General features: G+C 41.7%; 1 protein-coding gene across 9 annotated transcripts; it reads left to right on the plus strand.

Annotated features, from left to right (window-relative positions):
* PARP11 (poly(ADP-ribose) polymerase family member 11) lies at positions 1-24,385 on the plus strand. Of its 9 annotated transcripts, XM_054039402.1 has the most exons (10): positions 50-77; positions 1,444-1,610; positions 7,389-7,492; positions 10,648-10,776; positions 10,867-10,987; positions 12,381-12,456; positions 12,784-12,856; positions 12,941-13,071; positions 17,294-17,445; positions 17,960-24,385. In XM_054039402.1, exons 3-10 carry the CDS (start codon positions 7,478-7,480, stop codon positions 18,271-18,273), a joined length of 1,011 nt encoding a protein of 336 aa, XP_053895377.1. In that variant the 5' UTR covers positions 50-77; positions 1,444-1,610; positions 7,389-7,477; the 3' UTR covers positions 18,274-24,385. The 9 variants fall into 9 exon arrangements, 8 of the variants coding, with proteins under 8 accessions (XP_053895358.1, XP_053895344.1, XP_053895368.1 ...); XR_008446154.1 differs by lacking the exons at positions 1,444-1,610; positions 7,389-7,492 and having other exon boundaries at positions 1-77; positions 17,960-18,440; positions 19,500-24,385; XM_054039383.1 differs by lacking the exons at positions 1,444-1,610; positions 7,389-7,492 and having other exon boundaries at positions 1-77; positions 17,960-18,302; positions 19,500-24,385.
* The last annotated feature ends 641 nt before the right edge of the window (positions 24,386-25,026 follow it).

The following is a 25,026-nucleotide window of genomic DNA, read 5'->3' on the forward strand; positions in this document are numbered from 1 at the left end:
TTGGGGCAGTGACGTTGTGGAGCGGCGGGGCCCGGCCCCGGCCCGAGGCCGGCAGCATGTGGGGGGCGGCCGATGCGGTGAGTGCGACGGGGGCGGCGCTTCCCGCCCGGCCCCTCCCCCCCGGCACGCGCTAGGGACTCGCTCGCTCGCCCGCGGCCCAGCGACAGCAGCCCCCGCCCGGGGAGAAACGCCCCGGCTCCCGAGCCGGTCCGGCTCCGCCCCGCTGCGGGCAGCCCCACATCCCGGCAGTGCGGGGCAGACCCGTGTCGGGCTGGGGGGCGGGCGCTGTTTGTGGGGGAGGGGGGTGTAGGATTTATACCCCCCTCCCCCCAGGCAGCGCGGCCAGGCCAGCAAAGGGCAGGAAGTGACGCTCCCAGCGAGCAGGGGGAGCTGCAAGGGGGGACATGAGAACTGGGTCAGACCAATGGTCCGTCTAGCCCAGAGTCCTGTCTTCCCACAGTGACCAGTGCCAGGTGCATCACTGGCAATTATGGCATGATCCATCCCTTGTCCTCCGCTCCCTGTTCTTTTTTGAACCTTGTTATACATTTGGCCTCCACAACATCCCCTGATAACAAGTTCTACAGGTTGGGCCTTGCATGAAGAAATACTTCCTTTTGTTTGTTTTAAATCTGCTGCCTGTTAATGTCATTGGGTGACCCCTGGTTCTTGTGTTCTGTGAAGGGGTAAATAATGCTTCCTTATTTACTTTCTCCACACCATTCTTTTCCTAGGGTTTTTTTTATATCTTCTGACTTTAGCTCATATGCTTTATGCATCCCCAGTGCACTGGCCAAAAAACCCCACCTCAATTCAAAATTGCTTCTACAGATCTTTTGAGAAACCTTCCCTCGAACTACACTCTCCCATTCTTCCTTTAAAATACGATTCTTCCCATGTAACCCATCAGGGCCGGCTCCAGGCACCAGCTTAACAAGCAGGTGCTTGGGGCAGCCAAGGGAGAGGGGCGGCATCTGCGGCAATTCGGGGGCAGCAGGTCCCTCACTCCCTCTAGGAGCGAAGGACCTGCCGCTGAACTGCCGCCGCCGATCGCGGCTTTTTTTTTTTTTTTTGCTAGGGGCGGCAGAAATGCTGGAGCTGGCCCTGTAACCCATTCCCTAAGAAAAGGTCAGACTGCTATTATTATTATTATCTGTTTGTATTGCGGTAGCTGTCATGAGCCCCAGATATGGACCCCATTGTGCTTGGTGCTATGCAAACAAAGAACAAAAAGACAGTCCCTATCCCATGATGACCGGAGACAACAGCTGGACTATTGATTTGGTTATTTAACTGGTTTTGGTAGGAAAGCTTTCGCAAAGAGGCAGATCTAGGTGGTTAAGCTCCAGGTTAGTCTGAATTCCTCTTGGAGCTCTTTCTATAACTCTCAGATGAGAGCACTATATTTCTGCAGTTCGTCTCGTGAGCTGCATTGTCCCACAGGTGTGCAGCTGTCTTGACGGGGCATGGATGGAGATGTGATCACAACTGTAGCTGGTTTCGAGTCCACTAATGACCTTTAAGCACAGTGCCAAGGCCTTGAACCGACACTGAAAATGTGCTGGGAGAACAGTGGTGATGTACATGAGGTTGTCCATTCCAGTTAGGAGGTGAGCAGCTGCATTGTAAAGAATTTGGGGAAGGCATTCTTTTCATGTTAGCTCCCAGATAAAGTGGATTACCGTAATCCAGTCTGTAAGTAACATACATATCATTGTGACCAAATCTTTATCAGGGACCAAGGAGCGAACTGAAAGAGAAGACTTGCCTTTACCACCAATGTTACTTGGTGATTTAGCATCAATGATGAATCATACAGGACCCTGAGACTTCATACCATGTTGACAAATGAGGGGGCTGTGGAGATGCCCTCTGTGGATATGTCTACATTGCAATGTAAACCCAGGATTAGTGGGACTCAAGTCAGGCTTGAGTGTCTACATTGTATTTTAACCCTAGGTTAAGAATTTTCTGACCCATGTTTGAACTTAGGTGCTCTGGTGTCCACACTGCAGTATACAGACCTGAGTCAAAGTAATCATATCCCACAATCCCTAGTGCCACACAACTGAAATGTGGCTACTCTAGCCATAGGACTGAGGTGCACTGTGGGAATACATTACTGCCTGCCCTGTACATTACCAAGAAGCAGCTCGCTTTGCAGAAGGCTTGATCGGTTCACTCTCCGTTGCAAACTAAGGAGGCTCTCTGATAGTGTGCTTGCGGATTGGTGATCAGAACAGAATGGATTAACGCTGGCTTGAACTGCTGCAGTTTGAAATGAGGGTGTGGCTTCCATTTTCAATAGAGTGGATTGCAGATTGTTGGGATAGAGAGGACTAAGGAAGTTGTCCCATGGAATAGTGGAATACTTTCAGATGACTCCCGGGATCTGAATCAAGCAGGGCTGCATCTATACTGCAAAGCAGTAGGGCTCGGACCCTGGCTCCCAGCTTGATTCAAACTTGGACCATGTGTCCTGCCTTGATTTGAGGTTGAACCCTCCAGCCCTGCAGGGTCCTGGGACCATGGGTCTGAGCCCTGGGTTAGCACAATTACAGTATAGACGCAGGGGGGGTTAGCCTTGAGCCCAGACTCAAGCATGAGCTTGTATTGTATTGTAGACTTATCCTGTAGGTATGTCTACACAACAAAATTAGGTCGAATTTATAGAAGTCAATTTTTTTAAAAGAAGCTATTTTATACAGTCGATTGTGTGTGTCCCCCATAAGCGCATTAAGTCGGCGGACTGCGTCCACAGTACCAAGGCTAGTGTCAACTTTCGGAGCGTTGCACTGTGGGTAGCTATCCCACAGTTCCCGCAATCTCCGCCACCCATTGGAATTCTGGGTTGAGCTCCCAATGCCTGATGGGTGGTTTTGGGTACATATCGTCAGTCCCCCCTCCCTCCGTGAAAGCAATGGCAGACAATCGTTTTGCGCCTTTTTTCCGTGCGGGCACCATACTGCTTTCTGCAGACAGTGCAGTAGGAATGCTAACCGTAGTCATCGAACAACCGCTTCTGCTGCCACTCTGCTCTCCTGCTCTGGCCGCAGATGGTGCAATAGGTCAGAAAAACTGGTCTTCCAACCACCGCTTCCACTGCCACTCTGCTCTCCTGCAGATGCCATACCACGGCAAGCATGGAGCCTGCTCAGATCACCGCGGCAGTTATGAGCATTGTAAACACCTTGCGCATTATTCTGCAGTATGTTCAGAACCAGAACCTGCAAAAGCAGGCGAGGAGGCGACGGCAGCGCGGTGACGAGAGTGATGAGGATATGGACACAGACTTCTCTCAAAGTACGGGCCCCGGCAATTTGGACATCCTGGTGGCAATGGGGCAGGCTCATGCCGTGGAATGCTGATTCTGGGCCTGGGAAACAAGCGCAGACTGGTGGGACCGTATAATGTTGCAGGTCTGGGATGATTCCCAGGGGCTGCGAAACTTTTGCATGCATAAGGGCACTTTCATGGAACTTTGTGACTTGCTTTCCCCTGCCCTGAAGCGCAAGAATACCAAGATGAGAGCAGCCCTCACAGTTGAGAAGCGAGTGGCGATAGCCCTCTGGAAGCTTGCAACGCCAGACAGCTACCGGTCAGTCGGGAATCAATTTGGAGTGGGCAAATCTACTGTGGGGGCTGCTGTAATCCAAGTAGCCAACACAATCACTGAGCTGCTGCTATCAAGGGTAGTGACTCTGGGAAATGTGCAGGTCGTAATGGATTGCTTTGCTGCAATGGGATTCCCTAACTGTGGTGGAGCGATAGACGGAACGCATATCCCTATCTTGGGACCGGATAGGGTGACTAGATGTCCCGATTTTATAGGGTCAGTCCCAATTTTTGGGTCTTTTTCTTATATAGGCTCCTATTACCCCCCACCCCCTGTCCCGATCTTTCACACTTGCTGTCTGGTCACCCTAGGACCGGACCACCTTGACAGCTAGTACATAAACTGCAAGGGGTACTTTTCAATGGTGCTGCAAGCACTGGTGGATCACAAGGGACATTTCACCAACATCAACGTGGGATGGCCAGGAAAGGTACATGACGCTCACATCTTCAGGAACTCTGGTCTGTTCAAACAGCTGCAGGAAGGGACTTACTTCCCAGACCAGAAAATAACCATTGGGGGATGTTGAAATGCCTATAGTTATCCTTGGGGACCCAGCTTACCCCTTAATGCCATGGCTCAGGAAGCCATACACAGGCACCCTGTAGTAAGGAGCAGTTCAACTATAGGCTGAGCAAGTGCAGAATGGTGGTAGAATGTGCATTTGGATGTTTAAAAGCGCGCTGGCGCAGTTTACTGACTCGGTTAGACCTCAGCGAAACCAATATTCCCATTGTTATTGCTGCTTGCTGTGTGCTCCACAATATCTGTGAGAGTAAGGGGGAAACGATTATGGCAAGGTGGGAGGTTGAGGCAAATCGCTTGGCCGCTGATTACGTGCAGCCAGACACCAGGGCGGTTAGAAGAGCACAGCAGGGCGCGCTGCGCATCAGAGAAGCTTTGAAAACCAGTTTTATGACTGGCCAGGCTACGGTGTGAGAGTTCTGATTGTTTCTCCTTGATGAAAACCCACCCCCTTGGTTCACTCTACTTCCCTGTAAGCCAACCGCCCTTCTCCTGCTTGCAGAGGCAGTAAAGTCATTGTTGTTTCAAAATCATGCATTCTTTATTAATTCATCACACAAATAGGGGGATAACTGCCAAGGTAGCCTGGGAGGGGTTGGGGAGGAGGGAAGCACCGGGGGAGGAGGGAAGGATAAGGCCACACTGCACTTCCAAATTTACTGAATGCCAGCCTTCTGTTGCTTGGGCAGTCCTCTGGGGTGGAGTGGTTGGGTGTCCAGAGGCCCCCTCTCCCGCCCCCCCCCTGCGTTCTTGGGCGTCTGGGTGAGGAGGCTATGGAACTTGTAGAGGAGGGTGGGCCGTTACACAGGGGCTGCAACGGCAATCTGTGCTCCTGCTCCCTTTCCTGCAGTTCAACCATACGCCGGAGCATATCAGTTTGATCCTCCAGTAGCCTCAGCATTGCATCCTGCCTCCTCTCCTCTTGCTCCCACCACCTTTCCTCTTGCTCATCCCTCCTATCCTCGCGTTCATTTTCTGCTTTCCTGGACTCTGCCATTGTTTGCCTCCACACAGTCTGCTGAGCTCTTTCAGTGCGGGAGGTCTGCATGAGCTCAGAGAACATTTCATCGCAAGTGCGGGTTTTTTTGGGTTTTTTTTTTTTTTGCCTTCTTATCTGCGCTAGCCTCTGGGACAGAGATGATGGGGGAGCATTGAAACATTTGCAGCTGCTGGAGGGGAAAAAAGGGAGAGTATTCTTTAAAAAGACACATTTTAGAGAACAAGGGGTAGACTCTTTCACGGTGAACCAAGCTGTTAACATTACATAGCACATGTGCTTTTGGTACAAGGTTACATTTTGCCTCTTATATTGAGGGCCTGCCGGTTTTTGGGTTAACGTGCAGCACAACTAAACTCCCCCACACACACCCAATTCTCTGGGATGATCACTTCACCCCTCCCCCCCACCGCATGGCTAACAGCAGGGATGATTTCTTTTCAGCCACAGGCACACAGTCTAGCAGGAACGGCCACCTCTGAATGTCCCCTTAATACAATTCCCCTCTTTCAACCAGGTGACCATGAATGATATCACTCTCCTGACAATAACATAGAGAGAGAAAGAAGGGATGTTGCTTGAATGCATTCCAGTAGCTGTACTGGCTGCGAATGCATCCCAAGTCTTCAGGTCCAATTAATCATTAAACATGCTTGCTTTTAAACCAAGTATTATATTTACAAAGGTACAATCACCAGAGGTGCGTTCTCCGCCTTCAAGGTCCGGGAGCCCACCTTGGGAAGGTATTGGCTCCAGGATGATAAACAGTTCCTGGCTGTCGGGGAGAATGGTTTCTCCACTTGCCTACTGTATGCTACCCTCCTCCTCCTCATCATCATCATCTTCCTCATCCCCAAAATCCTCATCCCTGTTGCGTGAGACTCCTCCCTTTCAGGAGTCCATGAACAGGGGTGGGTAGTGGTGGGGGCATCCCCTAGAATGGCATGCAGCTCATCATAGAAAAGGCATGTCTGGGGGTCTGACCTGGAGCGGCCGTTTGCCTCTTTGGTTTTTTGATAGGCTTGCCTGAGCTCCTTAAGTTTCACGTGGCACTGCTGCAGTCCCTGTTATAGCCTCTGTCCTTCATGCCCTTGCAGATTTTTTTCAAATATTTTGGCATTTCGTCTTTTGGAACGGAGTTCTGATAGCACAGATTCATCTCCCCATATAGCGATCAGATCCAGTACCTCCCGTTCGGTCCTTTCTGGGACTCCATGGTCACTTCTGCTGATGAGCTCTGCACGGTCACCTGTGCTGATCAGCTTGCCATGCTGGCCAAACAGGAAATTAAATTCAAAAGTTCGCGGAGCTTTTCCTGTCTACCTGGCCAGTGCATCTGAGTTGAGAGCGCTGTCTAGAGCGGTCACAATGGAGCACTCTGGGATAGCTCCCGGAGGCCAATACCGTCGACTTGTGTCCACACTACCCCAAATTTGACCTGGCAATGTCTATTTCAGCGCTAATCCCCTCGTCAGTGAGGAGTACAGAAATCGATTTTAAGAGCCCTTTAAGTCGACAAAAATGGCTTCGTTGTGTGGACGGGCGCAGGGTTAAATCGATGTAACGCTGCTAAATTCGACCTAAACTCGTAGTGTAGACCAGGGCTGTGAAACATGATGACAGCGAGTTCCTCGGAGGATATTCCCTTTTCAACCAGTATTTTTTGATTTTGCTCTGATTTAATCTGAGTCCACTATATTTCATCTTGCAAGCATTGTGACATCCTGGTTATATCTTAGAAAACGAGATACACAACTGTGGTTTCAACTGTGTTGAAAGTTAATGAGTCTTTATTGAGTTGTAGCCTTCACCCATTGCAATGCAAAAGTTTGGGGTTTTTTAAACCACCACTAAGGATTTTATCTCTGTGCTGTGACCTCAGAGTTGATTGTGAGGCATCCAAGATGTTAACCATGGTCATGTGATTTTGGAGTTTGGTTGGCACTAGAATTTAAATATTTTTGTATAGAAATAGGAGTTTGGGAAGGTCATCTGAATTGAGTATGTACTTTTCAACACTGGATAGGCTATTGCATTTTTCAGGGAGGATGGCATGTTCTCTTCTCTGAAGGATGCATTTATTATTTATAAATTTTACAGTTACTTTTCACTAGCTTTTGCAAGCCAAGAAAGAGTATATATCACTTTTGCATGCAGTGGGTTAAATGTTTGTAAGGGCTTCAAGGCATGTCACTGTGTGTGAAGGATTCTGTTAGGGGAGGGTGTGACAGTTAATGTTGTGTGGTTCAGTTCCAGATTTTCAGCCTTCGCAAGTCTTCTCGTTGATGATTTCTGCAAAGTAGAATGAATGCTCTGCCAGTGGTTGGTGCTTGAGTACAATGTTTGGATTAATGGTAAAACAGATTCTTTCAATCTTATTCCACATCATCAAATTAAGTTGTCAATTCCTGTGACTGTTTGTTCTTTTTTATGCTACCAACACTTTTAAAGTCTCTTACTGATATCTCTCTGTAACTACGCTTAATGATTAAAATACCACTTCTGTTATACTGGAGATAAAGCGCTGATTCTGTTGCAGTGAAAAAAATTAGGACTGTAAGTTCTTGTCCCCAGATTCCCTAACAGATGTTGTAAGTACTGTTGTTTGGAGACTTACAAATTTTACTGGCATATCTAGCAGACTAAGATGTCTGTCAAATATGTTTACAAATAAAACAGAAAAGTTCAAATATGCTAACTGTAAATATACCTAAATGCAAGAGCACTGAATTAGTTTTCTTTCAACTTATCTAATGACATCTGTGGTACAAACCAGTCCAAATTTGACATGTCTAGCCTCATCCATTTTAGAGTTATCCAAGCACAATATTTCTGATACATCTGTATGGAGAAAACATGTTCTGTTCTCCCTCCCCTCCTTCTTTAATTCCCCCCCCCCAATAAAAAAATAGCTTATGTTGTGTTTGCCCCATCCTCCCTCCTTCAGGTATCCCCCTCCCCCTCCTCCCCATATGTATTTTAAAAAATAGTTTAACAGATTAGGGTCAACTGAAAAAGAGGTTGTTAAAACGAAAGCTGGAATTCAACCTTAACTTCAGACAAGACCAAGGAAATGCCTGTTAGCTGATAAAAACAGTTGGAACAATAATCTGATGATTACATGTCCCTCAGTAGGAAAGTGTTCACTGTTTGTGATAACGTGTTCACAGTCTGAGGGTATTGCTAGAACCCCATGTGCTTTTGGGTGCCTAAGGCCTTGGCTACACTTGCAGCTGTACAGCGCTGTGAGGTAAACCTGTCTTCGTACAGCTGAGTAGGGAAAAGTGCTGCAGTCTGTCCACACTGACAGCTGCCAGCGCAGTGGTTTGGCCACACTTGTAACATTTGCAGCTGTGTTGGGAGCAGTGCATTATGGGCAGCTATCCCAGCATTCATGTGGCTGCAACGTGCTTTTCAAAACGGGGTGGGGGGTGGATTGTGACAGGGAGTGTGGGGGGAGAGAGAGTGCTTTTTGGAGCATGTCAGCTCTCTATTTTGCAAGTTCTGAACTCCTGGCCCCCTGCTCATTCGTTTACTTACTTAAAGCAAGCTGCAAATTGTTTGCTTTTCTCTGCGGTACGAGCTTTGAAACCGGCACTTCCGCATTCCTGCAGCCAGTCACAACAATGGAGAGGACTGGCCACTTGACAAGGTGATTAGTACAGCGCTGCAAGCTTTTACACTCACACCTGTGAGTCGTAGCCACTCCGCTGCAGCTGTTATTCCTCTCGGAGATGTGGAGTACCTGCAGCGGTGTACCCAGAGAGATACAGCGCTGCAAGTGCCCTGCCAGTGTGGACGGGGAGTGAGTTACAGTGCTGGGGGAGGCTTTACAGTGCTGTAACTTGCAAGTGTAGCCAAGGCCTAAGTAGCAGCAGTGACCAGAAGCAGTACTTCTTTGTGTGTACTTAGCTAGAAGGTTGTGACCTTTTCTTTGGACTCTGCTGCTGCTATCTGTGCCTCAAGATTAGATTACTTTAACCAGCTTCTTGGTGGGACTAAATTTTGGAGACTATTCAAAATCTTCACCTTGCTTGTTGGTGTGGATTGATTTAAATCAGAAAGACGGAAACCTTGATTTAAGTAATCAATTTTAATCTTGATTTGTGTTTATACTTTTTAGTTATTTTCCTGAAGAAAGGTTGATTCGCATTGGTTGGTAACTACTGCCACTAAATACAGCCTTTACACTAAATGTGGTACTGTTTTTTGCTAACTTGAAGGATATATTGTATCTATACACATTTACTTAAGCAATTTATATAGCTTAATTGACATTTATTCAGATTCTTAATTTTTATATTTATATTATGTTAGAAAATGGTGAATGATACATTTCTTATTTACTAGTTAATTTACTTTTAATTTGCATCGAGCTCTATTTGAATGGAAATTGAGTCAATTAAAATGTACAAAACCAGCATTTTAAAATTATTTATGAGTTAAATAAAACTACCTTAATGTGCTGGATAGATAAGGGGAAAAAAAGTTTATCAAAGCATGTTTTGCATCTAAAACTAAAACAAAGGCAGTGTTATCTGTAGTTAGTGGATTGATCAGATTGTTTCTGGTCACCATGTCCTTTAGGGTTTTAGAACTAGTAGATCTCATCCTCTCACACTTAACTTTTATTCACAGAGTGGGAGAAAAAAAACAAGCTTTCCTGATTTGTCAACTGCCATTGGCTCCTTAACTGTGAATGAACTAGTCATTGAATTGAATTAGTTGAATAAACTGAAAGTAAGAAAATATTTTCTCTGTACCTGTGAAAGAGGCTACTGCTGTCAAAAGCTAATTTAGTACTTCAACAAACTAAAGTCTTGAAAAATCAGATTTTTTTTTTTTTTTTTTTTTAAATCCTGGGTGTTTATTCATCCAGTTGCTTGTTCAGCAGAGCTTCTTAGAGGGAATATATTACACCTGTGCTGTATGGTTTGGATTGGAGTCTGTCTGTTGCCCAATGAAATTTAAGAGCCTGGTTTTAATCAAAAGGCTCTAAATGGTTTGGGTCCTAGTTTCTGAAGAAAGTTTCCCTCTCGTTGTCTGGTAGTATAGCAGGTGAGATCTGTGGAGGTGCTTGAGCTAGCAATACCCAGGTATAACTGGAATGGGGTTGCTGGTAGGGCTTTCAACTCCGGAACTCACTCACTATCTTTCCTTAGTTGGACACAGCCTGAGTCTGTTGACCTTGTGGGCATTCTGAAGGCCTGTATGTTTTTTTCAGGCATTTGAGAAAGGCCTGGATGAGAAGAGTTTAAGCCAGTTTATGGGGTACTATTTATTAAACTAGACAGAAGAGTGAGGAAGTGTCTAAGGGGGGCTGATCTCCAGGGTATTGTACCTGCCTTTCTTGCCCCATATAGTAACTTTTTAAAAGTCAGATTTATTTTTTTTTCAAATAAGAGTTGTATATTAATTAAAAAAAATCAAGACAAACTAGTGTTTCTGAAATAACAGATTTCTATAAATAATGGATTTTCACAGAAGATATTTTTTGTGGCTATTTCAGGAAATGCTTCAAAGAGCATCAGAAGAATTCTCTCCAAAGATGGAGATTCCTGAGGAGGAGATGGATACAACTGATACCCAATGGGGCTGGTTTTACTTGGCTGAATGTGGCAAATGGCATATGTTTCAGGTATCTAAACATTGGATTATGTTATCTGTGATAACTTCCACACTTCAAATGTACTGTATTTAAACTTGTCCTTTCTGGTCTGTTTTGAAGACTGATTCAAACACTCAGTGTTCAGTTAGCAGTGAAGACATTGAAAGGAGCTTCAAAATGAATCCAGAAGGCTCTGTTTCTTTTACTACTGCAAAATTTAACTACAAGTTAGACTTTTCAGGTATGTCTTTCTCTAACAATAAAGTATTTATATATTTTTAGGTTTCTCATGACAAGAGTTGACCAGTGCATCTTACATGCTGTTGGCCTCAAGTATCTCTTTTATTGTAGTGCAAAAAAGCACAATTGCGAAGGCCTTCTTCATATGAATGTACATTTGACATTTTATGGAGACAGTTATGTGGTTCAGCCTTCTAGCTTTGTTACTGTAAGTAGCATACCCTGTCCAGTAACACTGGTGTTTGTCCTGTCTCCTCTCACTGGAGATATAAGTGGTGCTGTACCGTATACTCAGAGAAATGGGAACACCAAAAGTTTGTTTTCTTCTAAATATTCAAGCAGCAAGTGTTGTAGAAAACGATTTTCTGTCTTCACAAACTCTATATAAGTAATGTTGATAAAGTGACAATATAATTCAACTGGCAGATACTTCAACAATCCAACTCTGATATGTTCATCAGAGCATCAGATATCATTTTCTAGAAAATGACTTTATGTAAAGATCTCATATATTCATATTGTATGGACTCTTTATCACAGGTTACTGATGGTTTCCAGTGTAGTTACTATGTAGTTAATTTTAAATGTTTTATTATGTAGAAAGTTGCAGTGTAATGGCTTCTCATTCTGAATATTTCAAATATTGCACTTATAGTTTCATCCGTATTTTCATATTAAACTGACCAAAGGCCTGTCATGCTCACGTGATGTGGATGTTCTGTTTTGGGATAGCAGTCTCTCTATTCTGATCTTACCCTACAGTTGTAGGGTAATACAGTGGTGGACTATATGAAAATATGTACATTCATGCAGAATTTTGTATTTTGTTAAATACTTTTTCAAATAGCTTCTTTAGAGTTTACTTTTAAAAAACAGATTTTGTAAACTATATTTAAATCTTGAATCTTTGCTTAAAAATGCTAAAGGCAGCTGTTAAGCATAACATAATTTTCACCATACTGTTAATATAGTATCACTTTTATATTTAAATGTGGTACAAAGATGTTAGCTTCTGCACTGCATTAAAATTAGCATTTAGATGCAGAAGTCTAGAGTGTAATCCTAGCCTTATTAAAATCAATGTGAGTTTTGTCATTGGCTTAAATGTGCCAGGATTTCACCACTAGTGAATATGCACTGTCTGTCTTAAGTACAGTACTTATTTAGTACTAATTCCCATGGTATGTGGGAGCTCTACTAATGTTTTTTGCATTCTAGTAGTAGTAGTGTTGGAGAATAATATTCTGAAATGCTTCTCTCAACACTTGAGACAATAATTTCTATTCAGCAACTCTAAAAATATCATTTTCTGGGTACTGTGCTATGTCCAAACACTTTACATTTCTGTAGATTGAATGTTTCTGGTACTCACTTAATTTTCATTTTATATACAGTGATGAAGCAAACCAATCTGACTACTGGAAAACAGCGTCCAATAAAGCGAGCTCCCTTTTCTATCAGTGCTTTCAGGTAAGAACTAAAGGTGGTTCATTGTTGGTTCAGTTCATCATTCCTCTAGTAAGATGAACTAGAAACATTTTAAAATTTCTTCATTATTTTTTACCCTCCTCAAATTAAATCTGGGGACACAGATTGGAGCGGGAAAGCAAAAGCGGAGGAAATCTCTCCTTGCCCATTAAAAATAACTATGCACAGTTTGAATCCCCATTCAGGACCCAAGCGGTGTGTCAAATTATAGATTAGTGCAAAATTCTGTACAGAGTAGGAATCCTATTGGGGGAAGAGAAAAGCTTCAACTCTTGGGTGTGATTTAACTTATATTTTTGTGTTTTTAAGTTATATCTGTGAAAATGAGGCTATCCCAATGCCTTCACACTGGGAGAATGTAAATACAGAGGAACCGTATCAGGTAAGAGCTATTATGACATGAAACATACATATGATGAAAGAACAATGGACTTCAGTGAAACTATACTAACCTCTCTTTTTCCAGCTTATTCCTTTGCAAAAACAAACAAATGAATATAATGAAGTTTCTAGTCTCTTTGGGAAAACAATGGATAGCAACCGAATTAAAAGAATTCAGAGAATTCAAAATCTAGACTTGTGGGAGTTTTTTTGCAGGTGAGATTATTTCTAAAACAAACACTGTACTAGGTCTGCTAATAGAATAAATCTCTTTTAAAGGCATGCAGCAGAAATAGTTAAATACATCTAATTATAAAACTGTTGGAATACTTATTGTGTGTCTGCACCCTTTCTGCATCTGGTCTCTTTCTTCTGTTCCCTAATTGGTCCTGTTCTTGTGTTTATAGTCATATATCAGCATTCCTATTAAAGAGCCTGATTTTTTTATGGATTTGGAATTTAATGATACTTCTGTAACAACCGTAAGCTAAAGATCACAAACTGCTTAAAACTTGAAAAGCAATGAGAAAATTGAAAAGCACTGTTGCAATAAAAATGTATTTTGGGCTGAAATTTGATATGCAGTTTCAAAGGTTTTATATTTAAATTTACACTAAAGAAGAATTTTTTTTTTAAAGGCATGTAAAGCAATCTTTGTTTCAAATCAAAGTTTTATTTTGGTCACTAAGGTCAGCAGGTACAACTCAACATGCACATGGAGCAGATTTTTGGGCTAAGAAGGTACCATTTTTACAAAATCCCTTTTCAGACTAGAACTGCACTTTAAATTGATTAAGCAGTGTTTCAATTTCCTGATTTACCAGTTGTGAAAAATACAGTGTCTTTGATATAGAGGAAAAAGTAAAACCTCACGAATTGTAGATTGGCATTCACAGCCTTTGCCATTTACTGTTATAGTCTTAACATTCCTAGAATGTATCTGTTTTTTCTAGAGATGGGTCCAGATGCCTTTGAACTTTGAAGAAGTTCATATCCAAATCTGAATTTAACTTTGCAGCTATTTTTCAATTATTTAAAAAAAAAAAAAAAAAAGGTTTTGAAAGGCTTTATCAAAAGTTGTATTTGTCGGAAACAGGGAAACTATGTCTCTGCAGTTGTTAGTCTCCTGGCGAAATTGACATTGAAAAATGTTTCTAATTTTGAATGGTTGTATGAATGGTTTCATGTGAATTCCTCCTTGGTTATTAAAGGAGTTGAATAGCTGAATGTCCTTAGCCCATGTTGCTAGAAAAATATTTTTTCCTGATGGACAATAAGGTACCAGACTTGAGCAGTTTCGTGATCATTTTTAATATATCAAATCTTTGAACAGTAAATAATCATCCAACTGGTAAAGGATGTGTGGCAACTTCAGAGAGCCCCCTCATCAACATATGGAAAGGAAGAGCACAAGCATAGCTACCTTGTCATGAAGGATAACATTGGGTTCCCTTCTAATCCTCTCTGTGTGAGCTGGCTGGTAGAGGTGACTATGGTCATTGTTCTCAGAAAGTATATGTAGTGGACCCCAAGATATTGTTATGATGGAGTGAAGGGGTCACAACAGACTTCTTGTAAAATGAGCCTTCATAGGGTTGTATTCGTTGCATGTCTAGTGAGGCAAAACAAATACTCCTGATTTGTCAAGTTTCTCACCTTACCATCTTCTCTTTATGAATTTTAGTGTAGGGTGAAGTGTCTGTGTTGGATCCAGCTCTATGCAGCAAATCCAAGTTTAGTCTATCACTATTGCAGAAGCCATTGCTGGCTTGAGCGTTCCTGCTTTCTTTCCCACTAAATATTGTATGGGGCAGGGTGAGTTAGGAGTTCTTGAGTTTTGTTCCCACCTCTTCTCTGATCAGTCTTTATTTAATATTTGCACTTCAGAAACATTATGTATTACACGGTTGCCCTTGGAAATGTCAATATGTACCTTTCTAGAAAGGGAACTTATAAAAAGTCAGCATGAAGATATATTGGACCATTATGACAATAAAATCAATAAGTAAAAAATGAAAAAATATTAAGGTGTTACATGGGCTTAAAAGGTGCTATGCTGTAGATGAAATTGTATGGTATATTGTATTTGAGAAACACCTTGTGATCATGTAATTGCACGCTTATAGTGAATATTTACAGAGAGAGTTGTCTTAAGATTGCATATTGAATCTTAATTTTCTCATTTCCTGGCTTATGAGTGATTAATTTTTGCAACTTTTGCCTTCTTTTAATGTATTGGTATATGGTATTGGTAATGTATTGGTAAGTATATAAATACATTCTACAGTTAAAAAGTCTATTTGCTTTGATTTGTGCTTTTGTACCAATCTTACTACTTTGAAGCTTGTTGAAGCAGTGTCCCTGTTGTAACAATTTATTGCTTTAAAGTGGATTTCTATAGAGGTATCTCTGAAGTTTTTCAATTTGTGGCATACTTCTATGAATAAGAATATCAAGAAATGATATTAGATCCCCACTGACTTCTGAGTTCACAGTGCAGTTTTGTGTTCTCTTTGATTTTCTACCTTTTGCTGAAAAAAGGACTTGATGGGCAGCAGGGACCACTGCACAATGAAGTGTGTGCTTTAAGAACGCCAAAGCTATGGAGTTCCCACTACCCCATTTTTGGAAACATGAACTCAGGAATGGGAATCTGTTATTGCGTGCAGTATGATTATTACAGTATTGCAATATTACTGTGTGTGTTAATTGCAAAGTAATATACAGTATTAAAATTCCATGCACAATGGAGTATAAAGGCATGAGGGGAATCCTCTCGGTCCAGAAACTGCTTGCCCTTATTTTTCCATGGGGGGGAAAACCTAAAGATTTGTATCAAAGTCACAAGGATGGCTGGCAATGGTCTCAGAGGCTCAGCTGCTTTCTGGGGTGAAATAACGTATTTGTGTGTCTGACCCAGTCATTTGGAGCAGATGAACCTCATCACTAAGATGCTGATTTTTGTCATGGATATTTTTAGTAAAAGTCATGGAGTTGTCATGGGTAATAAACAAAAAGTCATGGAAGCCGTGACCTGTCCCTGACTTTAACTAAAATCATCCCTGACAAAAATGGGGAGGGAAGAGAGTCCAGCACCCTGCTCTCCCCCCCACCCCAAAGCAGCTGGGAGCTGCAGGTACTCCATTGCCCAGTGGCTGGGAGGGGTCCCCCACTGCCCTGTGGGGCTGGGAGCTGTGGGGGGAGGAGGGTCCCGCAGTGGCAGGGGAGCTGTGGGGGGGGGAGAGGGTGAGGGGGAGGTTGAGGCCGATTCCCCACTCTGGCACTACAGAAGGTGGGGACCCGCAAGGATTCTAAAAATTAATACTGGCCACTCCAGGCTTGTATTGAACTCCCAAGGTTACAGCTTTTTTCTACCCTTGGATGGGTAGATGCTGCCACCACCCAAGTGCAAAACCCCTTTGAGAACCTAGGAAGGTGCACTTGGTAATTCCTCCCTGTGGGGTACCCTCAAGCCCTTTCACCCCACTGCCGGGGAAAAGCTGAAAAAGAAAAACAGAGGAAATCAGCTGTTCCCACTAGCTAATTAAATAACGTGCACAAACCTCTTAGGAACCAAAAATCCAATTCTGTTCTTAAAAAAAAAAAAAAAAAAAAGGTAAATTTTATTAAAAAACAAAACGAAGAAAATACATCTGGAAACTTAGGCTATTGCTAGATTTTAAAAAGAACAACTACCATCAAGAATAGTTTCTTGAGGTCCAGCTTAAAGGTTACAAGCAAAACAAAAGCATCTCAGGTTAGCACAGAGGAGTCCACAAGCCATAAAGAAATAAAAAGAGATAAACCTAATTGCGTCTTCCTAGACATTTCCTGGTCTACTTACATATCTGGGGTTTCAAATGAGTAGTTTCTAGGTATGATACCGATGATTTTTCATATAGGGTGACCAGATGTCCCGATTTTATAGGGACAGTCCTATATTTGTGGTTTTTTTATATGGGCTCCTATTACACCCCCCCCATCCCTGTCCTGATTTTTCACACTTGCTATCTGGTCATCCTATTTTCATACCTGGCCCCAAGCTTCTTACAGGATAGTTGCTGCCCTGTTTGCGTCTCCCCAGGAGAACAACCACAGACAGACAAAAGGGCAGTCTTGTTTCAATTTTTAAAATTTCTAGCCTTCCCATTGGCTCTTTTGGCCAGGTGTCCACATATTTCCTTTTACCTATGCACAGCAGTGAGACTTTTTAACCCTTTACAGGTAGAGCAATTAGAGAACAGCCACTAAGAGGGATTTTATAGCTACTGGCTGGTTGGCTACTTAGATGGTAGAATTTTGAGCTGTATTTGAGGAGCAGAATCAACTTTGGTCACTTTTCTCAAATTCAGCTGTTGCAGTATCATTTCTCCTCTCAGTTTCTGTCCAATTCCAGTTTGATTACAAAAGCTTTTGTAATGCTATGCTTTTTTTGTAGGAAAAAAGCTCAGCTAAAGAAGAGAAGAGGTGTCCCTACCATTAATGAACACATGTTATTTCATGGTACCAGCAATGAATTTGTAGAAGCAATATGCATTCATAACTTTGACTGGAGAATAAATGGTATGCATGCTGCTGTGTATGGAAAAGGTAAGCTGTAATGACTCCTTTAATACCACTCCATGTAATTTTTGAGTAATACACTTCTTTTGCTCTTCCCTCTCTAAACATATAATGGTGTCCCACAAATGCATTTACCATACTGTGGTCTGTAGGGCATTAGCTGTTGGTCTGTGGAGGATTGTTTAATCTGTCTCTCTTCTTCCTGCTAAATGTGATAAAAAGACAGCTAAAATATATTAAGTAAGCAATTCCTGTAGTTACCACAGTTGGATATTATGCAGTAGGGTGGGGCAGAAGGGTAAGCCGGTCATGGGGCAATCTCCCAACTAAGATGTGGTTCACACTGAAAAAGCTTGAGAAGCACAGCACTAGTATAATTCTTATAAATTTTGCTGGATTGATTATGAATATAAAACTGAGATATATGGCCTGATTCAGATCTTACACCATTTTGATGTAAGAAGGGATCAGAATCAGGCCCTCTAGATTTCATAATGAGACTGTTTTTATCGGGTATAATTTTTGCTGTTTGTTTTTTAAGGGACCTATTTTGCAAGAGATGCATCGTACTCCAGTCGTTTCTGCAAAGACGATATGAAGCATGGAGACACGTTTCAAATCCATGGTGTCAATCTGCAACATCATGTGTTCAGAATGTATAAAGTTATGTTTCTTGCTCGTGTTTTAACTGGAGACTATGTCATCGGAGATTCCAAATACATGAGACCTCCTTCAAAAGATGGGAGCTTTGTGAACTTATTCGACAGCTGCGTGGATAGTACTTGGAATCCAAAGATCTTTGTTATCTTTGATACCAACCAAATCTACCCTGAATATTTAATAGAGTTCTGTTAAGTTTTGCAAGGAGCCAAACTGAATATTAGGTTGGTTGTGATGGATGGTCAGTATGTCTTTGCGAAGGAAATATAACTTACAATTCTTTTTTAAATACACGGTGGTGAACAGGGATGGAGATGTGAAGGAAAATCTGGCTTACATCTGTAAAATCCTTTTGGCTTAAGGTTGGTTGTCCATCTGTTAGTCCTGTAAATAAACGTTGATGCTTTTCATATTTAGGGTTTATAAAAAAATTTAATATGGCTTAGCTGAGCCTTAATTAAATTGGACATTTAATGTCTTCAAAGAATTCTTACTGCTATACATTTTTAAAAATAATACATATGTATTTATCTATGTGTAAAATATATATTTATGCGTATGATACAGTATGTGTACAGATGAATAATCTTTTATAAAGATTTTATTTATAATTTTACAAAATGCAGGGGGCTTAATAGTTATTGGTATATTGCAGTATGTATTACTTGTAGATTGGAGTTTAAATCTACAGAACAATCCGTCTAGGGAAAGCAAAGGTCTGGAATCCTAGAATATCAGGGTTGGAAGGAACCTCAGGAGGTCATCTAGTCCAACCCCCTGCTCAAAGCAGGACCAAGCCCCAGTCAGATTTTTGCCCCAGATCCCTAAATGGCCCCCTCAGGGATTGAGCTTACAATCCTGGGTTTAGCAGGCTAATGCTCAAACCACTGAGCTGAACCAGCTACTAGGACTAAATCTAGGTCTCATTCTGCTTCAAGCAACCTTGCAATAATGCTGTGCAACCTGTAAGTTGAAGTCTGGTTGTGACAGAATAATATACCTGACAGCAGTTGTGGTCAGTAACTAGGTAGGTATTTAGCCCTCGAGTCCTCTGCTAGGATCTCTTATGTGATCTATAGAATTGTTGTTTAATAGTAAAATGTGTTTTTTGTCATCTCCCCTCCCTCCCTTTGAAAATTGTGTGTGTGTGTGTGTGTGTATGTAGCCGGCTTCTGTTTGTATGCTACTGTCTTTCTATAGCTTGGCTGGAATTTTAAGATGCACTCGATGTTGACATGACTCTACTTCCATTGAAGTTGATGGTAATACTCTATTGAATTCAATGGAAAAAAGAATTAAACCAAAATGAAGGGCTTCTAAAAATTCCATCCCTTAATTTTTCCCTATGTTTCATGACTGGTTTTAGTAATACTTGTATGTGCTGTTTTTATGTAAACCAAGTTTTCTTTCCATTTGCATAGATGCAGAGTATGGACTGTTTTTGCCAGGTAGAATCTGATTGGGGAGGAGAAGAGGGACCAGAAGAAAGATCAGAAAGACCTAAACTCCCGAAGAAGGGGGACTGAGGTGTTAAATGAGTAAAAACACATTGGCCTTCCCTCATGAGACTGCCTCTTTGGATCCCTCCTCTTGGATTCTTGCCCTGTCACACAGACCTTAGATATACTCAAAGTTGTGTTAGCTTTCTGGCATGGGAGGGAGCATATTACTGCACATGCACAGCCTGGCATTATGACCCAGCTAATAGAGACATGTATCCCCTCCTCCCTAAGTCCTTTATCTGTGTCTGTTCATGGACTCTTGCAGTCACACCACATGTTGGTTATTTGTGTTCTTTGAAATTTCTGCGAAACTTTTCCTTGACTTATCTTCTTCAGCTGTTCAGGGCAGGGACTGTGGCTTCCTTTGTGCTTGTACAGTACCTATCACAATGGCCTCCTGAGTGGGATCTCTGGGTGTTATTGCAATGATAACCGGTGATTGGTGCTATAGAACGGTAAACCTTCACTAATCCACAAGCCTTGTAATACACGCATGCACACACATTAAGGCGACATCTACACTGTGAGCTAGGTGTGTGAGTCCCCTGCTCATGTGTACATACTTGAGCTAGCATGAGTATAAATAGCAGTGTAGCTGTGGTAGCATGGGTAGCAGCCATGGAGGAATGACTAAGCCATCCCAGTGTGAGTATGTGTACACAAGCAGAGGGAATCACCCCTAAGTTGTAGTGAACCCTCCCGACTTCTCATCAGAGACTTACTAGCAAATGTGGTAGGGTGTCCTCAGACTAAGTCCTCTTTATTTTTATAAAATATTCTACAATACATGTACTTCGACATTATGAAATTATAAGAAGTCAAAATAAAAAAAGTTGTACCCTTTTGTTTGTTCACTCACTAATTTCCAAAATCCAGTAATTATTTTCCTCACATTTATTAGACTCATCTCAAGCTCTTCAGCTGGTGGGGCTAAGATAGGTTCCTCTGGCACCTTGAAATGGTCTATAAAGAATGCCTGTGGTACCAGTTAAATCTGCTCACTCCCTTTCCTCTGGCTGTGACTCTTCAGCAATCTTTGTACCCAGCACCTTGGTACTGTCCCTTTTAGTGGCTTTGCCCTATTTGACACAGTGACTTATCTGTGAGCCCGGTACCAGAGTCCCCCTGGCTAGCTCATATGTCAGCAGTACGACTAGGCCTTCGGTCACTGAAATCACAGTACCATGTACAGCTGTTGAGACATCTGTGCCATCTACTTCCCCTATACAGGTAGAAAGGGTGCAGGAATGCTATAGTACAGTGGTCTCCGAAGTGGGGTGCGCGGCAGGAGGAGCGTTGTTGTTGGGTTTTTGTTTTTGTTTTTGTTTTTTGCTTCGTCATGCGGGAGTCTGAGCGGCCTTTTTTTTTTTTTTCCCTTTGGCACGGCAGGGGGTTCGTGCTCAAAAAATTTTTACTGATAGAGGTGCGCAATCAAAAAAGTTTGGAGACCACTGCTATAGTACACCAAGAAGGGTAGCTGTGCCCTTGGAGGAGGTGGATTCCTTTTCATCTTCATTGGGATATAGTAAAGATACATCTGTTCATCCCTCTTCCCTTCCAGAGGCACCACCTTGGAAGTCAGGGAGGGATTCCAGGGGCTGCTCTTTGAGCAGCAAAAATAAGAATTAAGTTCTTGGCATCCTGATTTTTCTTAGGTTACGGCAGAGAGTAAATTCCACTCACTTCACATGTCATTTATAGGACTTGTCTACTCTTCATCTAAAAGACAAAGTAAAAAGGCCTGTGTTTTTAAGTACAGGCTGCAGTAGCGGTCAGCTGGTTCAGCAAATGTAAGTTGAATAATGAGATTCAAAATGCCAGATGGTCTTGCTGGCTAATACACATCTTAAATGCATCTGGTGATGGTGAGGAGCACCTTGTATCTCTATCAGCAATACTGTCACCAGACGAACAACTCTTTTGGAATAATATTGTATTAAATTTTTCATTTTAAAAAGATTACAGATTTTAAACAAGTCAAATGAGCCAGAATAAATAGAGGGTGAAGTGTGGCTCTGTATAGAGACCTGGATTTGAACTGGGAGACAGGGCTTAGTTCCAGTACCTGCCATTGATGTGATGTGTAACCTTGGACAAGTCACTTCACTTCTATGTCTGTTTCCCTCCATCTTTTGTGTCTCATCTGTTTATAAGCTCTTTGGAGCAAGGATTGTCTAATGTATAGTTCCTAGCACAACACACCATTGTACAAAACAAAAATACAGGTACAGACTGCATTATTGTGAGAAGAGTATTTAGGTCTTCAGATGATCTTTGCAATAATTGAACAGCTGGCAAATTGTTCAGAAATCATCTAATGTTAATCATCAGCTAGGGATAGTCTCAGGAAGTAATTTTAAGTCCCCAACAGAAGTTTGAGAATCAACTAGACATGTCCCAGAAAGAGAACATGGGGTATGTTTTATGTCAAGGTCAATACTTATTAACCAGTGAGCGTGACTTTTAAAAAGCTTTGTCATGTAATGTGGCTGCCTTAAATTTTTATAAATACAAAAAAAAAAAATCAGTGTTGTATTAATACTTAGCCCTTTGAAGATCTAAAGTGCTGTCTACATGTCAACATAATTACTTTTCTTTTTCTTTAAGTAGTGGCTCCAGACTGAGTTTTGACATAGAAGAAAGTTTAGTGAAAGAAATGTGACCCAAAGCAAAAACGTGTGGGGTAAGGACTGAGGGGAAGACTAAGTGGAGAAGCAAAACTGAAGAAACAAAGCTTTGAATAGTGGATGTGAAAGTCAACTAAAGACTGGGGTGGGGAGTGTAATGAAAAAAAGTGTCTCCACCTTCTGTGCAGGCTTCCTCAATGCTCAGCTCCTACCCAGTATGCTCTGCTGGAGATGGAGCGTGGCACTGAGAGCCAGGAAGCCTGATGTGGGTCACACTCCCTCTCTGACCCCTCTGAGTCAGGTAAAGGGCTCAGAGTAGTGTAAAGAGATTCTAAAAGCCTTTGATCTGACTAGCAGAGAGTTCTCCCAGGGCAGGAACGGAGGAAGATAGTGATAGACCTCCTTGCAAGCCCTCATATAAGAGTGGGGGCTGGGCCAAAATACACAATGGTGTGTAGCTTTTGGGCAGCACTGGCGTCCCTGGGCAATTGGGGTTAGGTTGCCATAACTTCGCGCGCACACACATACAGTCTAAATTATACTGGGTGCCTGTTGGGTCCCTGCAACAGCCCAAAACTGGGAACACTGAAAGCCGTTTTATCCCCACTCACCCTGGGGTGTGAGTTCTGAGCTGGGCAACATGCCTATGACATAATTACAATACCTGTTTTATCACCTTGTCATAATTGACCAGTCAACACTGCTGAGAAAAGTTCTGTTTTATATTCGGGAAGTCAGAGCAATCAGGATGATATTGTTCCAAATATTTCTGCTTTCAGACAGGCCAGTTCTACTCACCTATGCATGACGCTATTTGGAGAACATATTGTTCAGAGCTTAAATATTTAGCTTCTGTGGTTGTACAGTGCAATGGATTAGGTTGGTCTTTAGGCATTCATGTAATAAACATGATTAATAACAGACCCCAATATAATGAACTTCCTCCTGCTGTTTTGAAAAAAGTCTCTATCAAAGAAGTTGGTAAGATTGTCAGTTTCCCTCTGACCCATAAGCCCTTTAACAAATAAATTGCATTGTAGAGAAAGTATCTCCCTGAAATATCTTATAGCACCTTTCATTTAAAGGTCTCAAACCACTTTACAAACATTGACTGACAACCTTACTAAAGGTCCTATAAGGTAGGCAAATACTAGAGCAAGAGAGAACCTTCTGCTATCTCTGCAATGCTACCGTTTCTGGGGTAGAATACAGCACCCATCTAACCGTGCACAGCAGTACTTTACAAGGGGAATTTAGCTAGGCGATATGTAATTATGTGTATTGAATTTTGTCTGAGACACCTTTTCTCTTAAGAAATTTTTTCCAAGATCCCTAATTACAATATATTGGCAAGACCTTGGCTTTATGTCTTATCGAAAGGACAGCACCTCTAGCACTACATCGTGTGCTACAATGAAGTTGGGGTTCAGTACAGGCTTTGAGGGAAGTGTACCACTTAGTGAATGACTGATACTGCCTCCTGTAGCTAGGTTTTCCTAGAATCCATTCTATCCAAATGCTAATCCAGTTTAGTTTGAAAAATCTGAAGGGGTATAGTTGCAAAGTGAGACATGAATGAGAAAATGTACATACATTTTTTCAGCTTCCAGTGGGAGTCTTTTCATTAACTTCAGAGGGAGTCTGATTGGGCCTGAAGAGAAGGGGATCAGAGTAGCATGGAAGAAATGACTAACAAACTAGGTGACATACAAAGAGGGAACATTCAGCTTTTTTTAGCATTAAGAGGGGGAATAAATAAGCCACAGTAGATCAGATGGTTAATGTCATTTTGCTTTGAAAAACTCAAGTGGGAGCAAGCAGTGTTTTCGAGCACCCAGAAGCATAAGGTACTGAGGGCACTGAGCATTAGATGGTGGGAGACAAAAGGCGATAGCTTCAGGAAGGGACACAAGATAAAGCACACTTTAAAGGTCCTGATTTTTAAGCTGTTGATTTGCACAAACTTACACTGTATGTTAATCCATGTTCTTTATGATTCTGAAAAGAAGTGCCAGTTTATGCAGTAGTCCTAATTAACTGCACAATCTTGTGCCAGTTTTGACTAATTGCAATACAAGGTTTTTTAAAAAGAACAAAACACTTTCTAATCCAAATCAGTGTATTGAATCTTTTTCATGGTTATTTATTTTTTGTACATTAAAGACTGATTGATTTTAAGAGTGTTTCTTGTATTATTTAATAGTTTCAGTGCAACCTAGTTAAACATAGATACCCCAAAATCTCCCAAATCACAACTTGGAGAAAAAAAAAAAACCTTATCAAGGCAAAGTTACAATAAAATATGAACATACTGCATTGTATATTACTTATTCAGGATCAAATTAATATTCAAAGAACCTGGCTAATGATTCTGCCTTGCTGGCTATGGAGTCCTCCTCCTCTAAGTATGCTAAAGACCGTGATCAAATTTCTTTTTAGCACTTCTCTTGTGCATACACGTGGCGTGAAAGGTTTTGCATTACAAGGATAGATTTTACTATACCATAATTCCATAAAAGTCACATTTTTTCCAATATAAAAGTAGGGCTGCTAACAATAAAAAAATTAATTTGTCTTGTTTAAAATTAGGGCTATCAATCACAGTTAACTCAGGCGATTAACTCAAAAAAATTAATCGGAGTTAAAAAAATCGTGATTAATCGCAGTTTTAATTGCACTGTTAATCGAACACCAACTGAAATTTCTTAAATATTTTGGATGTTTTTTTCTACATTTTTATATATATTGTATTCTGTGTTATAATTGAAATCAAAGTGTATATTATTTTTATTACAAATATTTGCACTGTAAAAATGATA

This window comes from Malaclemys terrapin, chromosome 1 (assembly GCF_027887155.1).
Source record: "Malaclemys terrapin pileata isolate rMalTer1 chromosome 1, rMalTer1.hap1, whole genome shotgun sequence".
NCBI classification, from domain to species: Eukaryota; Metazoa; Chordata; order Testudines; family Emydidae; genus Malaclemys; species Malaclemys terrapin.

Coding starts and splice junctions, on each gene's coding strand:
- PARP11 (XM_054039369.1), top strand. CDS start 57: ATGTGGGGGGCGGCCGATGCG. Junction 78..10,647: donor TGTGGGGGGCGGCCGATGCG/GTGAGTGCGACG, acceptor TGGCTATTTCAG/GAAATGCTTCAAAGAGCATC. Junction 13,072..17,293: donor TTGTGGGAGTTTTTTTGCAG/GTGAGATTATTT, acceptor CTTTTTTTGTAG/GAAAAAAGCTCAGCTAAAGA.